This window comes from Euprymna scolopes, chromosome 36, assembly GCF_053919585.1.
Source record: "Euprymna scolopes isolate OS-2025 chromosome 36, ASM5391958v1, whole genome shotgun sequence".
NCBI classification, from domain to species: domain Eukaryota; kingdom Metazoa; phylum Mollusca; class Cephalopoda; order Sepiida; family Sepiolidae; genus Euprymna; species Euprymna scolopes.
In genome coordinates this window covers 56,016,964-56,039,040 of record NC_136517.1, presented here as the reverse complement: position 1 = coordinate 56,039,040, position 22,077 = coordinate 56,016,964, and the positions used below count along the sequence as shown (strand labels likewise).

The following is a 22,077-nucleotide window of genomic DNA, read 5'->3' as shown; positions in this document are numbered from 1 at the left end:
CTTGCCATGTTGTAAATTTGGAGAAAGAAGTCTGTTTGTAAAGAGCCGTGCGTTGTTTCTAGCGGTTGTATTTTGAAATGTTTGAACTGTGCGTAGGCAACGTGAGAATAACGTCAAAGAATGAGAGTTCATATAGAAACGTTATTCTCACGTTGCCTACGCACAGTTCAAACATTTCAAAATACAACCACTAGAAACAACGCACGGCTCTTTACAGACTTCTTTCTCCAAATTTACAACATGGCAAGGAAGAAGAAAAGAAGAAAAAAAGAAACAACGCACTGAAGATGGAGGATACCTCTGATATTTGTGATAAATTTCAAACAAGTAAAATATTTGTTTATTTTCCTAATATTACGTTGTCATTTGGCTTTCAAGCGCATTTGATGTGTATTTTATTTTATTCAAATTAAAATGTTTCTATATGAACTCTCATTCTTTGACGATATATGTATATGAACTTATATACATATATATACACATATATATATATATACTTATAAGCTTATATGTATATATACTTATAAACTTTTTATATATATATGTATATATATATATATATATTTATAAACTTGTGTGTGTGTGTATGTATATATATATATATATATATATATATATATATATATACTTATAAACTTATGTGTGTGCGTGTGTATGTATGTATGTGTGTATATATATATATATATATATATATTGTAACCTGTTTTGCAATTTCGGAGACGAGGATCAATAATTTATATTATTCAGACTACTATTCTCATCTTGAATGTTATTCTCACAATATTTTAGTTGGTGTAGTCTGAGCTTTTTAGAGGCATCTTGTCGAACTCTGGGAATCTGTACAAAGCTTTGAATAGAACCCTTTATTTAACCCATGTGGGTAACTTTTTGTAGAATGGGATGTTTTGGCTCAGCCAATTTGGCGGGGGTGGGGGACGATTCAGCATCAACCATACTAGTCACATTTTTAAAAAGATTTTATAATTTAAAAAACTCCAAAAATATATTTAGTTCTTTTTTTGAAATTAAGAAAAAACATATGAAAATATAATTTCGTTGACAACTGAGTATTTTGTGTTGTGTTTTAAATAAACACGGTTATTTTTAAGTTCTTTTTTTTAATTAAGAAAAACAATATGGAAAATATAATCTTGTTGATGACTGAATGTTGTTGTCTGTTTTTGTGTTGTGTTTTAAATAAATACCGTTCTAAGTTTTTAATGTTTTGAAAAACTTTTTCTGGTTAATTATTTCATAATTAATTTTTTTAAGGATAAAAAACTTTAAAGTATTTTAAAGTTTTTTTTTTAATTAAGGAAAACAATATGAAAATATAATCTCATTGTTGACGACTGAGTGTTATTTGTTTTTGTGTTGTTTTAAATAAACAGTTATTTTTAAGTCCTTTTTTTTTTTTAAATCAAATTAAATTTTTCTCTTTTTAATGATTTTTATTTCGATTTTATTCAAAGAAAAAAATGTCTTTGTTTACTGAATTAATTTAAAAAAAAAAAAAAAAAAAACTTTGACTATACTGACAAAGCACTAATTTGATGCCGAATCATTGTCTTCCGACTCCCCCCCCCCCCCTGAATTTGCCACATGCTGGATTGACCAAGTCGAAACAGCGATGCCAAAACGTACCAAACCCAACTTTTTCTAGTTCCATCGACCATCACTGGTGAAGTAATTCATAATTGTTGCTCATACAAAGGATTGAACTTTCAATCTCCAGAAAACTAGAACTTGTGAACAATTCATGTAAGAAATATAAGAGCCTTAAACCTATACTTGTTTAAGATATGTAGTCTGTATAGTCAATACTAAGAATACATTTACAAATCACATAAGACTTGTTTCCAGTTTTATCTGACAAAATGAGAGCAAGTTAACCCCATCGGAATTCCATACAAATTCGAGAAGTCGGCGAGATACGCCCGAAGAAGGTCAGAGGTTACATTGACCGAAACATAAAATAATATCCAAGATATGAACAGTAGTCTAAGTAATATAAATTTAATGGTTGAAGTCAAGTATTATGTATTTATTTGTGTTGCTACACCCAACAAATTAAAGGGTTTTGTTTTTTTGCTTTAAATGTGCAACTTTGAAAAGATTGTTTTTTTTTTTGTTGTTGTTTTTTAAATGCTATGCAGATTTTCTGTATTATTTTGAATTTTTTGGACTACATTTCTCATCTTGAGTATTACTTTCATGATTCAGTTAATGTAATCTCCAACCTTTTTTAGGTGTATTTTGTCAAACTCGAGAATCTTTCTGTCAAACTTGGGAATATTCGTGTAATTTCAAATGGAACCCTTCATTTAATCCACTGTGGTAGTATCAGTCAGCCATCACGGAGTAGAAGTCCTAATTAATTCGCAGTCATATATATATTTTTTTGTTACTTGCACTAAGGATTGAACCTTCAACCTCCAGAAGATTGTAATTTACAACAGAATTTTTACCAAGTATTTTATCCACTGTGCCACATATCCCCACAGATTAAATAAAGACTCACAAGTTTAACAAGAAGGTCAGAGGTTACATCGACCGAAAACATTGTGTGAATAAACACTCAAGATGAGAACATTAGTCCAAATAATACAAATAATCTAAAATATCTAAAATTCAGAAACACGAATACAGATTTGTGTTTTAAAACATTTTAGATAAGAATAATTAATAAAAATTGGATTTCTTTTCATAATTGCATATTCATGTATACACTTAATGATTATTTGGATTACTGTTCTGTTGGCTGATGTAACCTCCGACCTTATTGTCCCCAAAGATCTATGGCATAATAGATATAAGTACTATCTAATAATCAGTTCTAAATAAGTCTTCTGATGGTTGAAGGTTTAATCCTCAGTTCAGGTGATATTAAGAATACACGTATAAATTACTTAAGACTTCTGTCTGGTCATGGCTGATGGAATGAGAGCAAGCTACCCCCATGAATTAAATATTATCCAGATTCCAGAGTTCAACATGATGCATCTGAAGAAAGTTGAGGGTACATTGGACGAAATGTGAAAATAACATCCAAGATGAGGGTGTAATTGTGGCTAAGTGGTTAGTGACTAGGTTTGCCAAGTTCAAATCCAGTTTATTCCACAGAAACATTTTCATCAAACCCTTTCACTTCCTAAAGAGGGGATAAATAAAATAACATCCAAGATGAGAACGGTAGTTTGAATAATGCAAATAAACCACACTATGCAGATTTGTATTTCATTGCCGATATGTTTAGTGTCATAAAGAAAATAAATTTATATTTTTCAGTTTGCCGACGAGTTTATCTAACCCGCGTTCTGATGTAGGAAATAATGACCGTCCTTCAAGAGAGGAAGTAACTTCAACCTGGCACAGTAAATTCACATCCGTCGATAATGTAACTACGACTAGCCTCGCTAACCAGAACCAAAATCCTTTTGAAAATGACGCGGCGGCTTCTAAAGTAAAAAATGGTGTTGAAATTTTAGAAGTGAAAGAAGATACTGAGGAAGGCCATATTGACCTCACAACTCTTCTGCAATCAAAAGGAAACTCAATGAACGATGATATTAGCATGACCAAAACGGTTGCAGATAAAGGTCCCCTCGCAGAATACATGGCAAGATACAAAGTACATAAACATTCTGATCATCAGAATGCAGGAAGTTTTAGTTCCAAACTTGGTGAGACTCAAAATCAAAATTGGTATCCCGCTGAGGGAAAGCATCATTCACAGACTTCTCTTGATATCCTAGAGCTGTTAGAACGAGGTGATGAAAAGGGGCCTTCAGTTACACGTCCAACTCTTTCTCAAATACCTCCAACGACAAGTGAAAACTATGCCGGCTTTTCCCAAAATCAAAATTGGTATCCCTCTAAGGGAAAGCACCATTCTCAAACTTCTGTTGACCTCCTAGAGCTTTTAAAACGGGGCAATGAAAGGGGTCCTTCTGCTGCGCTTCCAACTTGTCCCCAAACGCCCCCAACAACGAGTAAAAACTGTGCCGGCTTTTCCATATCCCCAACTTACACACGGAAGATGAAACCATTCCAAGAATGCTTTGAAGGTTACAGAGCCAACTGCTTCCAAGAACCAACTAGTCCTGAACTTCCAACACAACAGAAAGAGAAACGTAAATATTCTTGTATCGAAGAACCAGTTTCAATCATAGATCTTACTTCCGAGGAGATTTCTACTTCCAAAGAAACTTCTACTTCACGGAAAAGTATGTATAAAAAAAAAATTTCAAGAAAACGTGCATGCATTTTTGGGATTCTTTGATACAACAGGGACATGTTCTAAAATTCATGTTTTCTATCAGGTTGATGCAAAAGTTTTTGCCAGTTTGTATAAACGGCATTTTAAAATCATTGTAATTTATTTTATGCATATTTTTATTACTTAAACATATCCCCAATGATTAATTTATAAGTTTTTTCTTTCAGATTATTAAAGCGTTATTCATATTTAAAAAAAAAAATATTCTCATTCATGCTGACCTAAAAATGACGTTTAGTCAACAGAAATGGAGCCATCTTCCATCATGATAATACTCATTTCCTCACAGCATTACTGACCAAAGATTTCTTAGGAGAATTTGGTTGGTAAAACTTGCCCCATCCTGCATATTCTTCTGATATAGCTCCCTCAGATTATCACATTTTTGAGAATTACAAAACCATGAAGATAGCCATTTATAAGTTCATTGATATGAAATCAAGTTATAGAGCAAAGGTCATCATTGTTATGAATGTAGATTTTCGAAAACAGTATTTCATTTTCAAGATGAAATTTTAAATCTGCAAAAACTTTTGCACTGATCTAACACAAAGAAACTTTAATACTTGAATGTTTTATTCAATCCAGAAATTATTTTCTAATTTTCATTTATTTTTATCAGCAACGTAAAAGTTTCAGTATTATTTTCAGGTTTTAAATGCTCATGATGTAAGAAAAGGAGTTGGTCATTTTAATCCATCATCTACTATGTAAATGATTTTTTTTTTTTAATTTTCTTATCAAGCTGGGCATGGGGCATCCTACTGGATGCCAAACATTCACCTGCTACCTTATATATTCCAACCAAGAGATCCTTTTAAGATTCTGACCGTTTCTTAGAGTGCAATTGTTTGAATTTATCTTGCACTTGGTTCACTAGGTATATTTGCCAGGTAGTTTCTGAAATTCTTTTTCAGGAGTCCAGTTACTCCTATAATTACTGGAATGATAGAAATCTTCCTAAAATTCCAGTTTCTTTTCATGTCATGCATAAGACCTTGGTATTTTTTAAATTTTTTCCCCTCTCAGCTCTGTTTTAACCCAGCATCATTGGGGACACTGACTTCTACTAAGGTTGCTTCTTTCTTCTTGTCCCATATCACTATGGCTCCATTTTCTGGCTATGTAGCTGTAAGGATTGCATAGTCACAGTGGATGGTGTTCTTTCTGGCATATGTTCCCAGGACTTGCTGCTGCCTTCAATAGTCAATTTTTTACAGATCGTCCAGTTTACACACTCAGCCATCCTCCAACAGAACCTTGCAGCCAGATGTTAGATGACTCATACTCTACTTCTGTGTAGCAGAACTTGCACTTTTCGTTGCTGAGATGACACGTTTTATTAAAAACATTGCTCATCAAGTCTTGATTTTGGGCAGCCATTATAGCCCGCTCCTGATTATAGTAGAGCGATCCTATTTTTAGCCAGTTGTCAGACAGTTGTGTGAGTGTTTGCATCAAGCTAAAAATCAGAAACTACACAAGGTACACCCACAAAGCTGATATATGGACTTTTTTTATATAAGCGTTCTTTTGAGAGTTACAAAGAACAAGTTTAGTCGGGAAAAGAAGTTGATAATTAGAGCAATTTATTTTTTTTATCGACTTTTGGTGTGAAATTCTAACTAAAATATACTTTCTTGGCCATCGCAAGGTGTAGTATCTGTTCTGTCCTTGGTCAGAGGAGAGAAAAAAATTTAACGAAGGAGAAATGGAAGGGAATAAAGAAGGGGAAGATAAGTTTTAAATGCACATTTTTTTTAACCTTTCTCGTTTGCTGCCCATGCACATGGACAACACCAGGTAAGCATGCTAGTTAATAGATAAAGAAAATGGCAGTCACCTGTTTATTTTGTGGCTGCCTTTTCAAAATTTCGAAAGTGATTTTAAAAACTATTGACAAATGTTTGATTTTTCAGAGATTTTTAAAGAACATGCGTCAACTATATTTAAAAATATGTAGAATAATATTTCAGAATAAGAAAATGTGTTGAAAGATAAATAAAAATATTTATGTGTGTGGATCATATCTTTTATCAGACGTCTTAATTATTTCTGTTTTGTGTAATGCTTATCTTTTTTTTAACACATCTTATCCTAAGGTCAGAATATTATTCTATGTTTTTTTTTTTTCAGAGGCTTTCAATAAGTAATGCCCTTGACCTACTTCCAGGTGTCTGATCTAGTTGAAATTTTACATGTGCAATGATTTATATCTCTATGAGTTTAGTGGCAAATTACAGCTCTGAACTAATTATGGTTTCTGATTTACAGGTGTTGGAACTGAGTCAGATATGAAATGGAGCCTTTTGAGTATCGCGCAGTGATTCAGGTTTTTGTATTTGAAAAGATGCACACCTCAGTAGACTTTTAATGAAATGAAACATGATAGTGCTTGTCCTCTCAACATTACCGACTAAATATTTATATACGGCATAATCATGTTTAACACACTGGTTCCTGTCAGATCACCGAAATTAAGCAACCATGAGCCTGGTCAGTATTAGATGAGTGACCATTTGGAACTTCCAGGTGCTGTATGTGTTCCCCACTTATCTCTGCATTGTTTCCAGTCATCCTGGACTTCTCTTTGCCACTGGACTCAAGCAGTGCTGATTTAGGAGAAGTGTGGTTGGGAATTGCACAATTCTTGCTACACTATTACACCCGCAGCTGCCCCTACAGGGGGTATCCTTTGTCTTTCAAGACTGAACGGAGGTGCTTATTGTAATAATGCCCCATCATATGACCTTTTTAAAAAACACTGGCATCATGAATGAAAACATGACCAGAAATCTGTAGAAACAACTCCCAGACCGACCTCTACTTTTTCTACCATTGATGTGGCATCTGTCAGTTGAGTTGCTATCTTGGAAGATCAAAGCATTACTCTTTTCCAAATAGTTCAAGAGGTCAAGATCAGTGGAAACTATCATTCATGAATATTTGCATACACATAAGGTGTCTGCTAGATGGATTTCCAGGTTGCTAACATTTTTCTAGAAGCAGGAACATGTTGAGTGCTTGAGGATGAATTTAGAGATATGCAAAAAAAAATGAGTCATTTTTTTTTTTTTTTTTTTTTTTAAAACACTGATCATACATGATGAAATCTTGGTCGGTCAGGATGATCCAGATATCAAAGCCCAGTCAATGAAGTGAAAGAAGGCAAGATCATGCTTACAGTCTTCTGGAATCAGGATGGAGTCGTGATGACAGATTTCTTGGCAAAGGGCATCCTAATTACAGGAGCTTATTATGCTTTACTTTTGAAGTCTTCAAATACCAATGTAAGAAAAACATTATTAGGTACAAGACATGGTAAAAAGAATAATGATAACATTGAAAGATTTCAATAATTTTCAATCATAAAGTATTTTATTTGCCAACATGATATATGAGGAACCAGGACAGCAGTATCATGGTGTTATGTTCTCTAACTTTTCAAGGTATACTTCATCTTCAGAATGAAGAAAAAAAAATAGTATAATCATTCGGTGGAGGTGTTTATGCTGGGAGCTGGAAATCGCAGAACCACAGTAGAGTAGATTCGTACAGATTCTTACATTATTATATTTATTTATTTTTTGAAATGCAGGTTGGCATTTATGTTTGTTATTAAATTAATGTTATAATATTTTACCAGTAATAATTATATTATTATGTGTTTCACTTAGATGTAATTATAATTATTTATTATACACATGTGTATATGGCCTCTAGGCTTTGATAAGTAATAACTCTTATGCAAAAAAAAAAAAAAAAAAGTCAGAATTAAGTAGAGTTATTTTTTCCTTGGGTAGCAATAGATTCTTATGTTTTTGTTTTTTGTTTTTGTTGTTTTTTGTTGTTTTTTGTGGGATTTTCTCTTTAACCTTATATATTTTCTTAATTCAGGGTCCAAGCAAACCTTTAATCGCCATTGGGAATGGAGTAATTTCGGTTTGAAATGTAAAAAGAGGCCACAGAAATATCCAGGTGTACAGTTTAGTATCATGTCGTACAACCTGCTTGCTCAGGACCTTTTAGAGTTTCATTCTCATCTCTATTCTTGCTGTGATAGCCAAGTGCTCCTCTGGGAATATCGTAGAGCTCGACTGCTTGAAGAAATCGATAAATATCTACCGGATGTAAGTAGTTATTTTTATCACTTTTTTATTTTTTTTTTTTAACTTTTGAAGTGTAAGAATCTACTGTGATAGGGCTAGATGTTTTGAGAGAGGGGAGGGTCAATCTGAGTTTGGAGTTGGACAGCAAGATGTTTGTTCATATTACATTTAAATTTATGCATGTTGGTATGGTCAGGGAAGAATTACAAAAGTAGTGGTTAAAAAAAGCTATTAAAGTAGATCTTTCAGTGTCTATGAACCTATACAGTGAAGAGGTGGGATTTTGTTACTAGTTTGGGATATTTACATTTGAAGGACACAATTGGAGTAAATTAGTGAAAGTATAAAGTGGACCTTGGGTTTACTTTCAACAATCTCATAACTTGCTTTCCTTATTTTGTTCTTTAATCCTCATATTTTATGAGCAATGTTTCTGGCAAAAGAGGGAGAATTGCTGTTTTATGGGTCAAAATCTATCTATATATGTTTACCTTTGGCAATCTTGGCGTGGTTTTTTTTTTATTTTTTTGCTCTTTACATCAAGTAGCTTATCTGGAGTAATTTCTAAAAAAATTAAAATTTTATTGGAGCAAATTCTGTTAAAGTACTTCTCAAACAAATACAAAGATGCAACATTGTAGTGATGTGACAGAAATTGGAGCTTAACAGACAGTTGGAGATGTAAAAATTCTTTTGTGTCACTCTGTCAAGTCTATTTAAAATATAAACTAAAATGCCAGCGTTCCAATACAAATGACAGAAATTTTACTTCTATTTTTGAACAAATGAACCAAGCATTGAAAAAAATAAACTTCTAATATATAAAAATTAATAAGTCAAATTTTCCATGTTAAACCTAAATATTTGATATTTGATTCTGTTTAGTGATTTATACTTTTTATCTTTGCAGCATTTTTTTATACTAAAAAAATATAATTCACTTTAGTTTCTTTCAAAAAATAATTATTCCAGCAAGGAAGATTATAGTGGAAACAATTATAAATAATCACCTAAAAACTCAAAATGTTAGGGGGGATAATTCTATTTTAACTATGAGTATAAAACTAAGTTATCTCTTAGACTTTTTGTCTCTTTGTGACTTGCACATTATTCTTTATTTTATTTTTGGTCGCCTGACAAAATGAGGATGGACCTGTACATTCATCCTTGTCTGTCCATTTGTTTGTCTGCACTTTTCTCAATAACTATGCCTCAGAATTTTTTAAAATTTTGCACAAACATTAAACATGATATGAGTAAAAAATAACAATGGATTTTCCGGAAAAACTCAGGTTGCCCCCGTAGTTGTGCCTTTCGGGTTAAAATAGCTAAAATTGAAACTTTTGTGCTTATTAAAAAAAATTGATGCTTGGATTTTTATAAAACTTTCTGAAAAGTTGTAACTGATTTCTATATAATTTTGTTTGTCTATTCTTTGCGATAACTCTTGGGTGTGCCCCAGGGGCTCTTTTTGGGCTATTAAAAACACTCTATTTTTGGGACTATTTTACCATATTTGTCCAAAATTTTCTGTATATGTCTATTTAGCAGTTTTCAATGGTGCTGAACGCAAATTTAAATATGTTAAGGTCTTCGGGACTTTTGGGGGCTAAATGGGGGTGGGAGTCAAATGATGGACTTAGCCATTTCTTTTATTGGATGGTGCAGAACTCAAATTTACATATGTTAAGGCCTAAAACTGAACCCTTTATTCATTTTAACCAGGATTTGACGTCCTCTGGGGACATTTGGGACTAAATGGGGGGGGGGGGACAATGCTGAACTTGGTCATTTTTTTATCCCTCGTTCACTGTGCATTCATGGGAGACCATGCATGCTTCACTTGTTTTAATTTTGACTAAAACCAGTTTTCATCGCTGATCAGAATTAGAACAATATGTACGATCAGAACTGATAAAATGTATGGATTAATACGTAAGTATATTTATATTTATAAAGCAAAAACAATAATACAAGGTTATATCAATTTTTCTTCAGGCAACAGCCCTTTGACTAAGCACATGTAATTATTTTTTTTTTTTAGTAAACAAAGAGGGAATCATCTTCTATCATGATAATGCTCATCATCACAAAATGCTACTGACTGAAGATCTAGGAGAATTTGGTTGGGAAATCTTTCCCCATCCTCCGTATTCGCTTGACCTAGCTCCTTTGGATTATCACTTATTTCAAGGATTATAAAGCCATTTAGATGGCCTTAGGTTAACATCACGAGAGAAAATTGAACAAGAGTTTAATCCATATTTCACATCAAAACTTAGACTTTTACGAGTGAGGCATTTATAAATTCATTGACAGATGAAATCAAGTTAAGCAAACGTTATTGTTATGAATAAAAATTATTCATTTTGAAGATGAAACTTTAAATTGGCAAAAAACTCTTGCATCAACTTAATAGAAAGGAATATAGTTTATTTCTTAATCTCGTGTTTGAACTGTTAATGTATGACGCAACACTTTATATTATTGTTATTCTTTCTTTCAAGTTGTTCTGATTGAGATTAATAATAAGGTCTCATTTTTGGTAACAAAATGTATGATAAAGTTGGGAAAGACTTTGAGAACCACTAATCTATATATATATATATATATATATATATATATATATATATAAAAGGCAAAAGTGGTGCACACGTTCTTGTATGTCCAAGAAGGGCTTCTTTCTCAAGAGGGTTACTATTTTTTACGACTTTTTATATACTCCCTTGATCATAATATCTACAATTTGTGAACGCACGTCATCTCTACATTTATTTTGATTGATTTTTATAAAATTCATGCTATTCCGTCCTTTCACGTGTTTGTTCGTCTTTTTCGTATAAATAAAGTTAAACCCAACAAAACAGAGCCGTCACTGGCCTTTTGTGCCAGGACGTCTTGACAGCAATTAACTTTGATCAATGTTAGGAAAACCCTTCATATCAGACAATTGCTAATGATTTGAGGGTTCCCTCTTTTTCGGGGAGCTTAGTTTTCCCAACATCGTGGGGAAACAAATAAATGAAACAGCAGAAAGATAAACTGGCCTTCAGCCAACCTTCATTTCTGCACCTGCATGAACTCATTCACTTAGTAAGTCAACTTTTTGCTTGACATCACTAAATTTGAACGCTTTTCACTTCCTATGGACTCGTAGCGTAGCAGTAAGATGTCACGTTTTCTTTACCTTTCTTTTCCGCCTTCACGTTACCGCGTCACGGGTTCAAGCCTGCCTGACTACTAATACTTTTATTTTTTTGTTTTACACCTCCAAACACTCGGGCAATGCTGGGTACCCCTGTTAGTCTATTATATAAAGGGTAAAATGGGTGTGAGCATTTGTGTATGTCCACGAAAGGCTTTTTGCTTCGGGCATCTCGCGTTGGTTAGATTCCGCAAGAAATTTTTGCGTACTTCCCAGATCATAATATCTCCCATTCGCAAACGGACATTGTCTCTATCTTTTTTTTGATCGAGTTAAACAAAATTCCCCCTCGTGCCGTTGTCTCCAGTGTTTGTTTGTCTTTTTCGTATAAATAAAGCAAAACTATTTGAACACTAACGCCTGGTACTTGGCCTTCAGGCCGGGTAGTATCTATTTTGTTATTGGTCCTTGGTTAATATAAGGGAAACCCTTCATACTGAGACAATTACTATTTATTTGGAAACTGCCAGAGTACCCCCTTTTTGGAGGAGCTGGTTTTCCCCCACATTAAAAACGACCTTGTGTATAATTTTCCTTCATGGGAGGTTTAAAAGCAACGCAATTTCTGCAAGCCTTGATTGACTATGTTTAATTTGAATGCTTTAGACTTCTGGTCGCGTCATGGAGTAGCGGTAAGACGTTAGATTTTCTTTCACTTTCTTCTCCGCTTTCGTGTCACAGGTTCAAATCTCCCTGCCTACTACCACTTTTTTTTTTTTTTTGCTCAACACACACCCAAAAACACTCAGCAACATCGGGCACCCAGGCTTGTCTGTGGTGTGTGTCCATCAGTATGTCAGAAATCACACCCTCAAAAGTCTAATATACTTTCTGCATGATTTAACATTTTCTATATCCATTTGCTGTTTGCTGATGGTGGTAGGTGCTTTTTTGTCGTATGACAAAAATGATTTGAAAGAAGTTTCTTTGAAGCAAGATTTTACAGCAAGATGCTCTTCCCAACGTCAACGATTTTATTTGTGATCGACACTATGTGGGTCACCAACTACGGTCAATAGTTGCCACTCAACTAAGTGTAGTCAGTCAGCTTTTATGGTGGTCAATACTCATCAAACCCACACTTTAGTTGCCTCCATATTTTCAGGCAATTACAAGGAAAAAGACAAGTTAGAAATATCTACAAGTGTATTTTTATTTTTGCAAAATTATATGTACATATTACATAGGCTTTTATAATCCAAAAAGAAAAGCAAAACAAATATCAACAATAACGATTCTACAACTGAATATTTAGAAAGAATCAGGAACAAAATCAGTAATTGTATCGAAATCGGGGATAAGATATTGGAATAATCCACCATTGCTAGTTTAGACTAATTGTCAAGTTTATTTTGCATACCCTTTTATTTAATGACAATAACTTTCCAAATATCATCCATTTTGTTTTTTACTATGCAACTTAATCTTTTTTTTTTTTTTAAATTAATATTTATATCTTTCAGATTATGTGTTTCCAAGAAGTGCAATGTGATCATTATGAGGATTTCTTAAAACCAAATTTAGAAAAACGAGGTATATTTTCTTTTTTTTTTCTTTTTTTTCTTCTTTTTTTTCTTTTTTTTCTTTTCTCTTTTTTTTCTTTCTTTTTCTTTTTTTTCTTTTTTTTCTTTTTTTCTTTTTTTTTCTTTTTTTTTTCTTTTTTTTTCTTTTTTTTTTCTTTTTTTTTCTTTTTTTTTGAAGGGTGACATTTATTTATAATGATAAATCCATGCAATTTCTACTGCAACAAAATGGGCAATTCCAGCAAAATCTTCATCGTATGATGACTCAAGGGTTGTGGTTTCAGACATGAAGCTTTATTACCATGATGTTCTTATGCTACAGACCACTTCATGACACAGCTGAAAAGTATGACTGAAAGCCTATCGATAAATGATTTTTCAAAGATTTTCTTTAGGAAAATAAGTAAACTATCTTTTAAACTATGTAGAATAACATTCTGTTCCATACCTGAGGATAAGATGTATCGAAAGATAAATAAATATGTATGTTGATCTTTTAAAATCAGACATTTTAATTATTAACATATTTTTTACTTCCTTCTTTTTCAATGTTATTGGTCTGTATATATTTTGCTTCAGTTTTTTCTTTCTTTCCTAAAAATGCTTGTTCCAGTTAAGAAAACTGTTAGAGTGGAGACAATTTTCCTAACTCGCTGAAACAAATTTGTGTGACATTATACTGAATTGTTAAAGAAAATATATATATATATCAATTATATTATGTGGCTTCAAATGTACCTGTCTGTCTGTGTTTCTCGCATTGACATTAACATTTTACACATTGTTATTTGTATTAAAACTAACAAAATAATTTGATTACAAAATAAAAGTCACCAAAATTAATTTAAGTTTCTTTGTAAATAAGTCGATCATTTTTTGTTTACTGCTGGGTAATGTCAGATAGGTATAGGAAGTTATATTTATTGTACGTATTGTCTGCTCCTTTAATATGGTTTATAATTTTCAATCTTGGTTATTGTCGTCACAATGTTTTGTCTGATTTACCGTTCAGCCTCCTTCAGATGTGTTGTGTCAACCTCAGGAATTTTCAGTTTACTTGTTAGACTGTCTTACTGCCTTTGCTCAAGATGAGCTACACACTTAAATCAACATTTTAGTCATCTTAGTTATGAGTCTCATAATTGTAACAATTGTAAATACGAATGAAAATTATCTATTCATATAGCAAAGATTTGTCCACTATATTACACCTTTGCATAGGACTGAACTTTGAGCCACAAAATAACCTGCATACTTTAACTAACATGCTTGTTGTCTATGGATGCAAATTGTATACTCCAAGGAGATCAATTAGGCTTCAAGGATCCCAGAAAAGAATAAATCTTTCCCTATATTGAAAATTGACATTTTGACAAAAAAAAACCTTGGTTTAATATCTATTTGTTAACAGATATGATTTACATCTAAAGTCAACCAGTGTATACCCAAAGTCATCTCTTTCATTTTGCGTATTTGTTAGAGTTCCTGAAACTTAATTGATCTCCCCCAAGGATCCAAATAAATGGTTGGGTTCAAAATCTTTTCGAAGGTTTTAGAGTTCAACACAAGGCACCTGAAGATCAGAGGATAAATCATCTGAAGTGATGAAATAATAAAAATTTTGATACTTGTCTAGGATTCACCCATATTTAAAAAAAAAAAACAAAATAAAAAAAAATTTGTATGATGTATACTCTCATGATCAAACGAAATTATATTCTAAAAATTACATAAATTGATCAAGTAATTTTATTTTTATAAAGAAAACCATTTTGAAGTGATTAATTGACATTACAACATAAATCTTGCAAGATTGAATTATTCAGTTGTCTCCCTTTGTTTATTTTATTTATTTTTTTTATAGATTATTTTCAAAATGATGAATAAAATTTGATTTTCTTATTTCAAGATAAAACTACTTGATCAATTTATGTGATTTTTGGAATGTAATATTTTTATTTCGTCACAAGTATGTACATCGTACAGATTTTGTTTTTGGTGCTTGTTTACATTCGTGATGGGCCCTGTCGGTGGGGCATTAGAATACGCCAACTGCCCCCCTGCAGAGGGTAAAAGTCCCTCAATGGGGGTCCTGGATATGACCTTTAACTATATCCAGTGGTGAGGCCCCAGCTTGTGGGCTTTGGGGAGTGTGGAGCCACCCTTTAATTACCATTGCTCCCAGGTCCACTCTGACCCGGAGTAGTAGTACCTGTTAGGGTCCCAACTATGGGTTAAATAGAAACTGATTTGAAAACAACAAATATATTCTATTAAAAAATTTTTCTTAAAAATCTTTGGATTCGGCATTAAATAACCCGAAAAGGGTTGATATGCCGTAAAACAAAAACAACCAACCAACATTCGTGATGTTCACCATGACACTTAAGTACATAATGTTTTCACCTTTTCAGGTGAAAACATTATGTACTTATTGAAGTGAATAGTATCAGTAAGTAAAGAATTGCCTTTTAGAAAGGTTTTATTAACTGTAAAATACACGTACGCTCTTGAAAGGATCGAGCGGGAAAATGAAACAGAGGGCGCTTTTATTATGAATGTCAATCCCAAGGGGGATAACTCTTAACAACAAATTAAATCATAACATTTTCCCCGTCCTAAAGTATTCAAGTAAGGGGTAATTAATTATAGACAAATTTTTTTTTTTTTTTTTTTTTTTTTTTTACAATCACATAAGAATCATTTTATTTACAAATAACATATGAACCCAAACTGCAGTTTTTTCAGTATTTAGTCACAAAATCCTTATATTTACTAGGGAATTGTCGAACTCGGGACGACCTCCGCACAGATTGGCAGGAATGCTGATTTTCAGTATTATTTTTTAGTGAAATCTGATTTTCTTCAAGATCAGACGATTGATTTTTGTCTTCCTCATGACCAATGTTTTCATTAGTAGAAGGTTCAAATAAAGTCTCTGAAGTAGTAGGATTATTATTAGAGTTTTCTTCATTTGATGAGTTTGGAGCTAAGTCTCGAACGTTGACAGTGGTTTCAGTACCAGAAGGTAGTTGAACATAAGCGTAGTGGGGGTTGACATCTATTAGGGTGGCAGGCGTTACAGGAGGGTCATGTTTACTTGTTTTAGTGTGGTTTCTAATATATATTGGGCCTGGTTTAACCCAAGAAGGAATTGAAATTCCGGAAGCAGATTTACGACTATATTTAAATAGTCTATCATGGGGAGTCATATTAGTGGCAGTACAAAGTAATGATCTAATTGAATGAAGTGCGTCCGGTAGTATGTCTTCCCAATAAGGTAGTTTCATTTGATTAGAATGTAATGTTGTTTGAATGGCCTTCCATAAGGTACCGTTGAGTTTTTCAATCTGTCCATTACCTTCAGGATGATATCTACTTGTTTTAGAAGTAGCAATTCCTTTTTTGTGTAAAAAATCCTTTATTTCTCTTGCTAAGAAATCAGAAGCACGGTCAGTATGTATCATGTCAGGCAAACCAAAAATTGAAAAGAGTTTGTTTAGACAGTGGATAATGGTTTTGCTTGTCATATCTCTGCAAGGAAAAGCGAAAGGAAAACGGGAATACTCATCAATTAGAGTAAGTAGATATTTGTTGCCATGTATAGAAGTAGGTAGAGGGCCTTTAAAATCAATATTTAATCGTTGAAAAGGTAATATGGCTTGAATGAGAGTCCCTCCATTGGTATTGGCGAATTTGGGTTTCAGTAATTGACAGGATGAGCAAGAGTCAGTAATATTCTTAATTTGATCCAAAGTAAAAGGGAGGTTCCTCGTTCTTATAAAATGGCTTAGTCTTGAAACACCAGGATGACATAATTGTTTATGTAAATCACGAAGATCTTGTAGATTGTAAGTAAGAGCAGAGATGCGAGAGAATGTGTCAGCAGCAATATTTTCAGGTCCAGGTCGATAAACTATAGTGAAATTGTATTGGGATAATTCTATACGCCAAGGACATATTTTGTCATTCTTAATTTTTGATTTTCTTTTATTGTCGAATATGAAGCTGATGCTCTTCTGATCTGTGATGACTTTAAAGTGCCTGCCGAGTAGAAAATGTCGCCACTTACGGAGAGCTTCTACAATAGCGGCTGCCTCTTTTTCTACTGCATGGTGCTTAATTTCATTAGTATTGAGAGTTCTTGAAAAATATGCAATAGGACGACCTTCTTGATTTAGTGTTGCAGCAATGCAATAGTTACTAGCGTCCGTTTCTACTTCAAATTCTTTATTTGGGTCTACCGTTATTAAAGTGGCGTCTTTTAGATCATTTTTCAATGTTTGAAAAGATTTTAATACAGATGGAGGTAGTGGAAATTCTTTGTTTTGATTTAGTAATAAAATTTTATCAGAAAATTTTTTAATGAATTTGCAGTAATAGGAAAACATTCCAACTATTCTTTTTTGAGATTTAAGATTCAGCGGAGGTGGCATTTCGAGTAATGGTTTTAGTCTTTGATAATCGGGAGCTATTTGATTATTTTCTATGGTGTAGCCGAGTAGAGTAATAGAACTAGAAGAAATTATGCTTTTATTTTCATTTAAAGTGATGTTATATTGTTTAGCAATTTTGTAGAATTTTTGAAGATTGTAATCGTGTTCTTCTTGATTTTTTCCACATATAGTTACGTTATCAACATACACAAAGGTATCGGTTAGATTTTCTTTTTCTATAATATAGTCTATGCTCCTCTGGAAAGCACTTACTCCATTGGTGACGCCAAAAGGAAGACGAGTAAATTGAAAAAGTTTGCCACTTACTTCAAACACAGTGAATTTACGATCAGCATGATTTATAGGTATTTGGTGATAAGCAGATTTTAGGTCGAGAGTAGAGAAGATGTTATATTGAGCGATGTCGTCTACCATCTTATTGATATTAGGCATTGGGTAAGCGTCTAGTTCCGTGAATCTATTAATGGTATCGCTGTAGTCGACTACCATTCTTTTCTTATGATTCTCATTCGAAGTTACAAGAACTTGCGCTCGCCACGGAGATATCGAAGGTTCAATTATGCCTTCTTTCAACATTCTAGCAGTCTCTTCTTTTATGAATTTGTTGGCGGCAAAAGTGTAACGTCGGCATTTTGTCGCAATAGGAGTAGTATGAGGAGAAAGATTAGAAAAGAGAGGAGGGGGTGGAACGTTTATGGTAGGAAAAAAATTATTCGTGTTTATAGCTCCAATTATAAGTTTGTCTCTAGGACCGTCGAATTTAAGTGTTACTTTTTTATATTTTTTTAAAATATCTTTTCCGATTATTAAATCAATGAAAAGGTTTTCAATGATTTCAATTGTTATTCCAGAATGGGTTTTATCTTTCAGTATTAAATCCACGACAGCTTCGCCAGTTATTTTAGCATGTTGATCAGAAGCAGCCAGAGCTATAGTTTTGTTTTTAGGTATTGTGAAGAGTTTAAGTTTTTTAGCAGTATTTTCATTAATGAATGTTTTTACACTGCTGGAGTCCACCATAGCGTTCACGAAGTGCCCGTTAATTTGGCATTGAGTGAATGTGACATCTTTGGAGTTAGTTCCTAGTCAGGATAGAGAAGGTGAGGGGTAGTCAGAGTCGTCATAAAGAACAGCAGTATGAGTGTTAGAAATAGAAGATTTACACACTTTAGCCCAATGACCATTTTTTTTTGCATTTTTTACATTCGGCGTTTCGTGCAGGACATAAATATCGAGGATGACGTGATTTTCCACAGAAAAAACAAACCCCTTTTGGATGCATATTTTCTTTAGTCACAGCTATACGATTGTAGCCCGAAGGATTATTTGTAGCTGCTACAGTAAAGTTATTTGCGTAGCTTATCGAATGCTTTTCTGCTTGTTCAAGAGATCTGGCCGTGGCATATGTGTCTTGTAAAGTCAGGATGGGTTTTTCTAACAGTCGTTGTCGGATGGACGAAGAAGAAATTCCGCCGATGAAAGCTTCCCGAATGTATTGATTTTTGTTTTCTTCAGCAGAAACCGCTTCGAAGTTACATGTTTTGGCAAGCATTTCCAATTGTAGTATGAAGGCATCTATATTTTGTGTTGTTTGTTGCTTCGTCGTCATCAATCGATATCTATTATAAACAATATTTTCAGGTTTTAAATAAGCGGCGTCCAATGTTCTTAATGCACTATCGTAGTCGGTTTTATCGCTTATTAAATCGAAAACAGAGGCTGAAATACAATTGATCAAGGCAAAGAAATTATCTGAAGTGTTTTCGATTAATCCGTTATTATGTGAGCGGATATAATTCTGGAGGGTTAATTTCCAATGCCTATAGGATTTTTCGGAATTAGGGCATGTAGGTTCCACCTCGAATCTGTCGGGACGTAAGATTCGATCCATTATTTTTTTTTTTTTTTTTTTTACAGTTAATAAAATTGAAGTGAATAGTATCAGTAAGTAAAGAATTGCCTTTTAGAAAGGTTTTATTAACTGTAAAATACACGTACGCTCTTGAAAGGATCGAGCGGGAAAATGAAACAGAGGGCGCTTTTATTATGAATGTCAATCCCAAGGGGGATAACTCTTAACAACAAATTAAATCATAACACTTATGTGTCATGGCGAAATTATAAATTCCAAAAATTATGAACAATGATCCAGTAGATATGCCTGATCTATTTTTAACAAAAAAATCACCCACAATTGTGTTTAAAAATGGCAAACCCTTAATTTAAGTCCATTTAAATCAAGCAAGGTAAGTCAGTTTGTCATACTGAATTGGTCACACAGCTTTTCCAGATAAAAGCATGCCATAAATTTGATAATTCAATAAATTCTATTTTTACTTGTAATTGTTTTTCTATTGGATCAGTTTTCATGATTTTTTTTTTTTAATTTATACTAATTTTGCCATGACAAGTAAATACATAATGTTTTCACCTGAAATGTGTTGGTTTAAAAGGTCATTAATGTAAACAAGCAGCTTATTTTTTAATATGAACCAAATGTCTTTCTAAAATACAGATAAATGTTACTTGTTCAATTTGAAAAAACATTTGACAAGATTTTATGTAAATTTCTTTGCAGGTTACATGGGAATTTATTGCCAAAAGACAGGCTTCCAATCAGACGGATGTGCTACATTTTTCCAGGTGATGAAGTTTGAAGTGTTGAATTTCCAGAAGGTCCATTACGAAAAAGGTGGAGTCCTCGACCGATGCAATGTCGGATTGATTGTTAACCTGAAACCATACACTTCGGATAACAACTTAGAAGTCGGTGAGCTATGTATAGCCAACACGCATTTGCTTTTTAATCCCCGACGAGGGGATGTAAAACTGGGTCAGCTTATTCTCCTCCTTGCTGAGCTCGACAAAGCTGCCTATAAATACCATCAAAGTGCCGATAACATTGTCTATCATCCGACCATACTTTGCGGGGATTTTAATTTTGAACCGTTTTGTCGTATCTATGAATTGATTGTGTCCCAGCATTTGCGTTATTCAGGTCTGCTGATTAGAGAGATGGCCGGGGTGTCTGACAAACACTTTGGTCGTGATGCTTACTTGAGCAAAGACTTTTTTCCAACTCATCTAAATATCACCGATTCCTGCCAGTTTGTAAAGACGGTCAAAGAACGAAATTTGATTAGTGCTTCTAAATTATCCACAGAATCTTTGCTTACGGAGGAGGAGGACCAATCAAGAGAGTTGAAAGAAAAATCGTCCCATACTGCCGTGTGTGAAGATTCTCGACAACCTTCACCTACATCAAATGAGTTTTCTCTTCCAGAGGAAATGTTGAAACCAATGGGTTCTGGGAAAGTCAGTCACTTCTTTGATTTTGTTTCTGTGTACGACCATGTGATAAAACATCGGAAACGGCGCATTGTAGAGGTGACAACTTACCATGACCGTGCATGTGAAACGACAGACTATATCTTTTACAATGTGAATTCTGACACTAATGGAAGATTAAAACTTTTATATCGTTATGGACTTTTCTCTAAAGAGGAAGTTTACAAAATGGATCGGCTTCCGAATGCGGAGTTAGGATCAGACCATTTTTCACTTATTGCCCATTTTTTATTGACTGGATCACATTCGCATCATTCTCCAAGTCATTAGTCACTTGTTGGCAAGAAACAAGACCTACGTATGTATATAATAATTAATAAATAAAGTGCTTGTTTGGAATAATAACAAAAATCGAAAGATTAAATTTTAACTAAATTATCATCTACTTAATTGTCATGTTGAGATTAGTAACATACCGCAAAATTACGAAAAAGTAATAAAATAAAAAATTCATTATCAAAGAGAATTGGATTTGAAGAAATTTTACTTAGAATATTCAGTGAAATTTTACTTTAAATATTCAGTAATTTAAAAACAGAATGATTATAAAAAACATCTGTTCAGTAATTAAGAGGTTTTATGATAACAGCATGAAATCAGGATTTAAAAATAATAAGTGGCTTGAAAGTAAATGTTTTATGTAGTAATATGTTACTAATTTTGTCATGACAATTAAGTGTAATAACATTATTTTTAGTTAAAATTAAATTTTTGGATTTTCGTTATTATTTTGGCCAGGCACCATAAATTATTTACTCACAATGACTTTACAATTTATTTCTTGCTAGCAAGGCTACTCAGCTATGCCTGAGAACATAAATGAGGAAAAAAAAGAAGAGTTAAAAAAAGAAAATAAATCTCTAACTCGCTACACATTCTCAGTCATGTTACTTTTTTATTATACTTCTCCCTTGGACTGCCTCACTCTCTGGGAAACTTTCACGACTGGTTCAATACAATAGAACGAAAAAAAGGATAACTTCATCAGCAGCTGATTGTTTTGACTTAGCTTCAGTTTTTTTTTTGTTTGTTTTTTTTTTTGTTTGTTTTTTTTACAAACAATTATTAGTAAGAATAACACAGTCCTTTCTTTTTCTGTCCTTTCTCCCCCACTGCATTAATTTGGTTCCTTGTAACCCAAAGCAGATGAATATAT

At 33.2% G+C, this 22,077-nt stretch overlaps 1 protein-coding gene across 4 annotated transcripts in view; it reads left to right on the top strand.

Annotated features, from left to right (window-relative positions):
• The window catches only part of LOC145260506 (RNA 2',3'-cyclic phosphatase ANGEL2-like), a 41,357-nt gene extending 19,563 nt beyond the window's left edge, over window positions 1–21,794 (top strand). For all 4 annotated transcript variants that reach the window (XM_080118625.1, XM_080118626.1, XM_080118623.1 and 1 more), the window contains 4 exons: window positions 3,289–4,226; window positions 8,177–8,409; window positions 13,057–13,126; window positions 20,152–21,794. In XM_080118625.1, coding sequence (XP_079974751.1) covers window positions 3,557–4,226; window positions 8,177–8,409; window positions 13,057–13,126; window positions 20,152–21,191 — 2,013 coding nt within the window. In that variant the 5' untranslated portion in view covers window positions 3,289–3,556 and the 3' untranslated portion in view covers window positions 21,192–21,794. The remainder of the gene's footprint in view (window positions 1–3,288; window positions 4,227–8,176; window positions 8,410–13,056; window positions 13,127–20,151) is intronic.
• Window positions 21,795–22,077: the final 283 nt, after the last annotated feature.